Here is a 9,150-nt window from a genome sequence, read left to right as displayed (position 1 = left end):
TACAAGTATGTGGCTAAAAAGCAAGTGAGTGACAATTTAAGTGCAAGTGAGAAACTATCAAGTTGTCTGTTCTGAAGAAGTTATATTGGACTCAATGTTGACCCTGGTTCTTTCTGCACAGATGCTACCAGACCTGCCGAATTTTTCTAGCATGTTTTGTTTTCATTTCAAGTAGTCTGGGGCCTTTCCGTGCCCTTCGCCAATAACTATGAGGAATATTAGCGCCATTAATACATCCACTTAGACATAGAGGTGGGTAAGGCTAACATTTTTACTCCAAACTGAGCAGCCCCCTCAAATAATTAAAATTGGGCTGCAATCTCTCACACAGCACATGAATATGAAAAGTCGTTCCACCCCAGGTCGCTGTGTGTTTGCAGCACTGAATTTTACTTCCAACAACACCTCTTGGCGTAATCTGACTTGCACGAGTGCTTCGTCGCACGTGACTACTCTTCCCGCGCTGGTTGTGTTACGTCAGACGTAGTGTGCGTGCGGGTGGCGTATGAGCGTCCGCGCGCGCGGGGGAGGTTGGGGCTTGCGACTAGCAGGAGAGGCGTCGCAGCCATTAGAGTCGGAGCCAAGGAGACGGCAAGGTGAGAGTCTGTGGGGGAAACGGGCAGCGGGAACCAGCGGAGTTCAGAACTGGAAGCGGCTGCCGACTGAGGCCGGGGGAAATGTTAGGAGCTAGGTGTTAATGTCGCAAGGAAGGCGAGAGGGTGATAGGGCCGGGACAGACGGAGAGTGAAGGGCCGCACTTGCTCGCTCGCTGACCGACTGACCGCCAGGGAGCCCTGTCTGCTGAGCAGAGGCTTCTACCTTAGCTTCAAGTTTCAATATTGAGAAATCTACAGGTCCCCAAGGCTCCTAATGCAGGACACCGCCGAGATTGCAAACGAAACAAGAACATTAAATTAGAGATAAAAACAAAAAAACTGCGGATGCTGGAAATCCAAAACAAAAACAGAATTACCTGGAAAAACTCAGCAGGTCTGGCAGCATCGGCGGAGAAGAAAAGAGTTGACGTTTCGAGTCCTCATGACCCTTCGACAGTTCTGTCGAAGGGTCATGAGGACTCGAAACGTCAACTCTTTTCTTCTCCGCCGATGCTGCCAGACCTGCTGAGTTTTTCCAAGAACATTAAATTGTTCGCCGGCAGTGTTGCGTTGCTGCCCAGGAAGCGCTGGCTTTCGGCTCCATCTTTCAATGTGATTCCATGTTTCTGCAAAATCTAACGCTCCCACACCCTCCCACCACCAACCAACGTTTGTGAAATTCCCCCTCTGACTTCAGTTTGCCCTTCAGGGGTGATTTGGACTTTGCTGGCGATGTGGTTACTTAGATTTGTGAAATTGCTGTAATTTACTTCTTCCCCTTAGAGGGCAGACGTACACAAGTTACAGTGTTTGCTTTGGCATAATGGGAAAGAGAGTCGAGAATGTGCAAATGTTGATGCCAGTAGTTCTTGGCACCAGTTCACCACTTTTAAAAAAAAAAATGTTGGATAAAGACCTTTCCCTTAGGAATGCTGGTTGGTTTAAACATGAAGCGTTTTGATTCTTATCACAACTGTTGCAAGTTCACATCAGAACTGATTAACACAAACTGGAGCTTAAAGCTGGGATCATCCAAGTCTCAATACTGTATTTAAGGTTATTAAGCCAGGTGGTGTTTTCAGCTACTAATCTGTCTGGGAAATCAAGGGCAATTGGCTGAAGAATATTGCCACACAATAACAATTTGTACAGAAAATAGCCTTTGGGAATTAATACATTGTTTAATCTGTTGTAAAATGAGAACACAACCCATCTAAAACCCCAAATTAATTTATGGCCTTGTAATCACCCTGTGTTTTATATACCTTGTAAGTGTTTTTGAGAAATTCTTGGGTGGGTCACTTCATTGAGGTTTTGGTCATCTTGTGATTTTTGCTTTGCTTTAAAAGAAATCAATATGCCAAACAACAAGAGCAGTGATCCATCGGGCATCTTTGAAGAATAAACTTCACCAGGGTTTTGTACCAAAAAATGTACCTCTTTTCTAAGATGGCAAAACTTGAAGCTGCATTATCGTCACCTCAAAAAATGTATTTCCCAAATATTTTTCTTGCCAGTATCCAAACCAGAAACTTCAGTGGGGGCAAAAAACAGAACACTCTCAAATTCAAGTCCCCACACACTCAATAAGGGGTGATCTAACTGAGATGATTTAAGAATGTGGTTGGGTAGATAGAAAGAAACAGTTTCTTTTAGTGGATAAGTCCAGGACAAAGAAATAGTTGAGAGATGATATCAGAAAGAATTTCTTGATATAAAGGGTAGTGGAAATCTGGAACACTCTCCTCCAAAAAGCTGGTGAGACTAGGTCAGTTCAAAATTTAACAGCTGAGATCGATAGATTTTTGTTAGGCATCGGTATTGAGGCTTATTGGAACCAAGACGGGTAAATTGAATTAAGAAACAGTTTAGCCATGATCTGCACCACCGTCATGCTAAATAGATCCCAGCTGCATCTATTCTATTAGCTCAAAACTGGGCATCCATGAGGCACTGTGGACCAGCAGCAGAATTATATTCTGTCACAGTCTGTGACCTCATGCCCTGCGTATTCCTTAATCAGCAATTAGCACCAAACCAGGGGCTAACTCTGGTTTAATGAGGATTGCAGAAGAATATGTTAGAGGCAGCATTTCTAGGTATACCTAGAACTGAGATGCCAGCCTGGTGAAGCCACAAAACCACCCTACTAAACAGTGGAATCAGCATGCTGTTGGCAATGCTATGCAATTCCACAACCAACAGATCAGATTAAAACTCTGCAGTCCTGCCACATTCAGTCGTGAATGGTGGTGGACAATTAAACAGCTAACTGAAGGAGTAGGCTCTGTGATCACCCCATCCTCAATGAAGGTGGAGTTCACCAGGTCACTGCAAAATATAAAGCTGAAACATTTGCAATCATCTTCAGCCAGAAGTGCCAAGTGAATGATTCACTCCATGCGCTATCAAGCTTAGCGCACTGGATACAGCAAATGCATTCCAGATGTAAAAATCAAAGGATTTTGTGCTCCAGAACTAGCCACACGTCTAAAATAAAAATACTGGAAACACTCAGCATCTGCGGAGAGAAAAACAATGTTAATGTTTCAGGTCTGGGTCTGGTTTCCAGCTGTACTTTGCTTTTGCCACCTCTAGCCATGCTGTTCCAACACCGGACCTAACTTGTCTAGACCAGCCACATAAGTACTACAGTTATATGGACAGGTCAGAGGCTGGGTATTCTGCAGCAAGTGACTCATCTCCACATTCCCCAAAGTCTTTCTGCCACACACAAGTTATAATTCAAGTGTGATGGATGATTGTAACTCCAACAACACTCAAACATACTACCTTCCCAAGACAAAGCTGCCTGCTTGATTGGCATCCAATCCACTACATTACTTCCTTCACCAGCGACACTGCCAACAGTGTGCACCATCTACAAGATGCACTGCAGCAACTCGCGCAAGCTTCTTAGCACATCCCAAACCTGTAACCTGTACTTCCTAAGATGACATGGGCAGAAAGCGCATGGGAACCAATTCAAGGTTCCCCTTCAAGGCACACACCCATTTCAATGGGAAATATATTGCCATTCCTCTTTCGTTGCTGGGTCAAAATCCTGGAACTCCCTACTTAGCACTTTGGAAGTATTTTCACCAAGAAGATGGCATACCATTACCTCAATGGCAGTTAGGGATGGGAAATAAATGCTGGTCTTGTGAGCGATGGCCACATCTCATGAATGAAAATCTAATTGAATGATGGAACAAACTCGGGCTAAATGGCCTACATCTGCTTCCATAGACCTACTGGCTCCCTTTCATTGTATAAACTTCAGTGACCCAAGTGTCAAATTTCGTCTTCATCCATCTTATCTGAGTGGTCTATTTCTGTTTTATGTAGCAGTCCAGACTTTTCACTCTTCCAACTGGACAACTCCTCAATCCCCACACTCTGTTCAATTGTGGGTCGTGATCCTTCAATCATTATTCCCTTTATAGAACTCTTTATAAGACACATTCATCTTACGATCGTCTTCCTCTTTCAAAAGTATCTTAAAAGCTTATTTTTCACCCAGCATTTTATTGCCCCTCCCAAATTTTCAGATTTTCAAATCCCCAGCAAAGTTCCCTTGAGACCTTATCCCAAGCACCTGCATTTTGAAGGAATCGATATGTTAATAGTTTCTTTGTATGGAGCTCTTTATTATTGACTAGGAGATTGTGACAGTAGATTAACATATGCTTTGACTTGAATAGAAAATACACTTATTTGTGAATTTCAGTATTGACTGATTTGATAATTCAAACTGAAGTATTGCTGAAAAAAGAGACATGTCGAAGCTTTTCGTCTTGTGCTGTTCCAAGAATACCAATATAAAGGGAAGAACAACAATTTTTACTGTATGTGAAAAGAGTGCTAATTGTTTGGCAAGTGGAATTTGTTAGAGGCGTTGCCATGGAGAATGCACTAAAGATAGCGACACAATTGACTGCCAAGCATTGTTTGAAATTTAAACCTGGCTGCTTGACCCTGATTGGTCAAGGCATTGCCCAGAGGAAGGAGTCAGTGAATGGCTGTCACTTATTTTGTTTAGCTGAAACAAACACAGTGTGTGTACATGTTCTTTCTGTCTGCAATGAACTGGGTCAAGTGTATTGATATATGTAGCGAATGGACCACACTGCAAGGCTGACTGACAGTCTTAAATTGGTTGTCAGTGTAATTGTTAGAACACAGGATTGTTTAGCAAATGTTGTCCAATCGCGGAATCACATCTAATGTCGTTTTAAGATTTGCAAGCACAGGCTAGTTGGTCTGTACCTTGCCTGTCGTGAACAGTAGTTGAGACATGCTGTTTGATACGATCCACCAGTCTTTGGGACGTGCGACCCGCATACCTAGCATCAGACTGGCACTGAAAGTCATATACCACATTACTCATTTTGTGATAGACAGAATGTCTTTTTGGCTTGACGGTAGCATCCCGATAGTGGTGAATACCGCTTGTGTTGCTATTGCATAGTAGCAGCGTGAAACCGCTAGCTTCACCTGTTGTTCAAATTTTTGGGATACCTTTCCCTTCCAGGTTATCAGAGGTAGACTGGGCACTTTTCAGGGCCGAAAGTGATGGCCTTAGGCCCAATCATGAGTTTGTGTGATATACAGCGTGAAATGATCTGATCGGGGTAGCCATTATCCTGCAGGATGCCTTTGATGTGCCCTATTTCACCATCAAACTTATATGGTGAACAAATCGCTCGGGCCTTTTTACAAGATTGCCGGTAAGGCCAATCTTATGGCGCATGGAACTATAAGGATCCCAACGCATATATTGACCAATGAAGGTAGGCTTGCGGTAGACTGTGAGAGAGAACCCTCTGGCAAATTTCTCAACTAGTACTTCAAGGAAGGGGAGTTCATTTGACTACTCCATTGCTAAAGCGAATTTTAGCACAGGATGGAGCCTATTAAGACATGGAAGGAAATTATTACATGCAGCTGCAGATTTAAACGTAGCAAACTTTTCATCCACTTATCAGAAATATGCGAGAGGTAGGAAGTTAGGTGTCCTTCCATTGAAGACACGTTTCTCGTGGAACCCAGAAAAGATGTTTGCGAGAGCTGGGCCTAGAGGGGATCCTAAGGCAACACCATCTATTTGGGCATACATGGTGTCATTAAAACTGAACTCAACTGTGCAAATTGCCAAGCTCATATGTTTAATGAATACTGATTCATGCAATGGTGGCAGGTCTCAATTGCCATTATATAATGCTGCAGCGCAAATATCTTTCTTAAGTGGAACATTGGTGAATAGGCTAGCAATGTCAAATGAGCACATGAACACAGCACTGCTATCGATATGCAAGTCCTGTATTGTCTTCACAAATGTGAAGAGATCCTTCACCATGTATGTGAAAAATTTGGTCAAAACTGGTTTTAACAATTTACCTAACCATTTGGCCAATGCATGTTGTGCAGCACCGGTTATAGGTAATATAGGGCATAAAGGGACATCACTTTTGTGTGCCTTGGGCTGCCCATATATATGTGAATGTAGCGAACTGTGAGGACAAACCCTGTCATATATATATATATATATATATATATATATATATATATACACGCAATAGCTCATTGCTCTTCCAAAAGTCCAGCGAGCGTTTTTTAAGCTTACGTTCGAGCAAGGCTATCTGGTCGTATTGAGCGGCATGTCTAGTGAATACGATTTTGGAGCTGTCATTAAGAATGTCATGCATTTTGTTGATATAGTGACATTTGTTAAGGATGACTATTGCCTTCCCTTTGTCAGGTTTACTGATATGTATGTCCGAGTTGGTCTTAAGGCCTCACAACACTGTAAGACATTTATGTTGCATGTGAAAGTCAGAAAAGTCATTCGGAATCCTGCAATATGCGTGCACTGGAGCAGCTAGGCATGCTTTGAAGGATTCAGCATCTTTAGTGGACGCTGGTTTGTGGTGGGATAGTTGGGAATAGAGAAGTTCCAACTCAGCAAATATCCCTTCCCGTTTGATTTGGGATGATGGCCCACCAAGATTAAAACTACACGCAAGAACAAACTCCTCGTTTTCTGAGAGTACATGGTCAAAGAGATTTGTTACGCATTTAGTGGCGTCATTAATTGCGTTGCCAAATTGCTTCCGATTAAGTGAGTTTATGGTGTGGACGTGTTTCAAATAGGTACTGTTTATAATGCGACCATCTATTGAAGCAAAATAGTGCCACAAATGGATGAAATCAAAAAATGAAATAAATTTGCGCACCTCGAACTAAGCATAGTGCAGGGCACGGCGTAAATTAGCAACCCTATTACCAATCTGCTCAATCTCATCCCGCATAAATGCTCACTCAATCGTGGGACTGTCTCATTTTCGCATCATCGATACATTTGGAAATGAAAACTGACACAACCTTGGGTCTAATACATGCTTGGAGAAATTCATATGATAGCTTACTTGTTCTTAACCTACCTGTAAATTGAACTGTGCTGATCATATCAAACAGCATGCTCCAGCCACTGTTCACAATGGGCATGGTACAGACCGTACCCAACCAGGCCATGCTTGCAAAACTCAAAACACAGTGTCCAATATTAGATGTGATTCCTTGATTGGCCCACATAATCCTTAGTGTAGTAAGAATTACACTGACAAGCAATTTAAGATGGTCAGTTGAGCTTGCAATGTTGCGTAGCTGCATGTACTGGAAGTGGCATATTAATACACAGGGCCCTGGTCTTTGCAGACGGAAAGAGCATATAGACACGCTGCACATGTTTCAGTTAAACAAAATAAGTGACAGTCATTTGCTGACTCAATCCTCAGGGCAATGCCTTGACCAATCATGGTCACCACCTGGTTTAAATTTCAAACCATGCTTGGCAGTTAACTGTCAGTCACCATCATTGGTGCATTCCCCATGACAACGCCTCTACCAAACAAAGTCCACTTGCCAACCAATCAGCACTCTCTTATATGTAATTGTTGTTTTTCCCCTTTATATTGGCATTCTTGCAAAGTGTCCTAATGAGTGCAAGATGACATATCTATTTTTTTCAGCAATATTGATTGATTTGTGTGGGATTTGCAGTTGTAGTTTATGTGCCTGAATAATCCATGATATTTTTGTACTTCTGCTTTCCATAGAACTTTGGATTTAGTGACAGCAAAATGGGTCGCCACTTCGGAAACTTGATCAGATTACGGCACATCATCACCTACACCATCTCTCCCTTTGAACAGAAGGCATTTGCGAATTATTTCTCAAAAGGCATTCCCAATACGTGGAGACGATTTAAGAGTCAAGTGTTCCGGATTGTTCCTCGTATGTATAGTAGTGTTTCCAGTAGCAAAACAGGCATTTTCTGTACTGAAATTAATTTTAAAACTTGGGGGTTTACTTTACAGGTGAAGTGTAGGTTACGTTCTGTTTGTATGGGTCTAGCTTGATCTTGTGTTAATTTTGAATAGAAATATGCACAGGACTAAGGTACCATCAATTCATGTGGCTATGATGGTGATAGCATATCAACCGTTTGTACCAAACTACCGCTTGTAGTCAAAAACATCTTGCATACACTCACACAATACAGGTAAACCTAGTTCACTTGTATTTATTTAACACCTGCCACCATTCACTAACTAAGGAAATTAAGCATTTACTCTTTAAAAACCACTTGTGCACTCTGCTATTCATGTTGCCCATTTTATCAACGAAAGCACAAAGAAGCTTAATGTACCAATGCATATGCCATGTGAATATGAGAATTGAGATCACAGACTCCATTTAATGTAGGAATCCGATATATTACTTATACTTGGATTTAGGCAAGGATAGATTGCAAACATTAATTGTGGTCATGTAGACACAGAATGTTGCACTGGATTAGAATAATCCTTCATTTTTAGGACTACCCCAAATAGAGGACAGCGGCTTTCACTTTGTGTGCTGGACCTGAACTGTTTCATACTGGAAGTGATGTGTTGTATTCTTTCAGTTTGATGAAAGTGCTTATTATAGGTCAGATTTACAAGTTGAACTGTTGCATTTTTTCTTTCCAGCATTTGTGGCAACATATCTTATTTATACGTGGGGCAACCATGAACATGAATTGTCAATGAGGAAGAACCCGGCTGATTTTGCCAACGACAAATGAATGGTGGTCTACGGAGGGGATAATTTCTAATGATGTAGCAAGGGTATTCCTGACCAATTGCTCACTTTCACTGGAAAAATTGACTCTGCTCAGAAATAAAGTATTTATAGTATACAACCTGCTGTATGCTCTCTTCACTAAATAATATTATTCTATACCTAATAGTAAATAATTACTGAAGTACTTTGTTGAATTGGGAGCAAGAAATGGAACAGTATACCTAGGTCTGCTCATGATTATGCTTTAAAGTCCAAATGGAGTGACTAATATGTCAACTGGTTGTTTGTCCATTTGGGTTGAAGGTTAAATAAAAAGCTCCTGTTTTAGCGCAGGTAAAACTGAACTTATATATATATTTTTATATATATATGTGGGTATATATATATATATATATATAAGAACAATGTTGACTGCTTGAAAAGCAGT

At 41.5% G+C, this 9,150-nt stretch overlaps 1 protein-coding gene across 1 annotated transcript; it reads left to right on the top strand.

Annotated features, from left to right (window-relative positions):
* The first annotated feature begins 468 nt into the window (after positions 1 to 468).
* On the top strand, positions 469 to 8,838 carry LOC121281159 (cytochrome b-c1 complex subunit 8). Its single transcript, XM_041193890.1, has 3 exons — positions 469 to 596; positions 7,715 to 7,892; positions 8,630 to 8,838. The coding sequence occupies exons 2-3, from the start codon at positions 7,739 to 7,741 to the stop codon at positions 8,722 to 8,724; spliced, it is 249 nt and encodes an 82-aa protein (XP_041049824.1). The 5' UTR covers positions 469 to 596; positions 7,715 to 7,738; the 3' UTR covers positions 8,725 to 8,838.
* The last annotated feature ends 312 nt before the right edge of the window (positions 8,839 to 9,150 follow it).

Source organism: Carcharodon carcharias, chromosome 8 (genome assembly GCF_017639515.1).
Source record: "Carcharodon carcharias isolate sCarCar2 chromosome 8, sCarCar2.pri, whole genome shotgun sequence".
NCBI classification, from domain to species: Eukaryota; Metazoa; Chordata; class Chondrichthyes; order Lamniformes; family Lamnidae; genus Carcharodon; species Carcharodon carcharias.
Note: the sequence above shows the minus strand (reverse complement) of the source record. Positions and strands in the feature narration are given on the sequence as shown.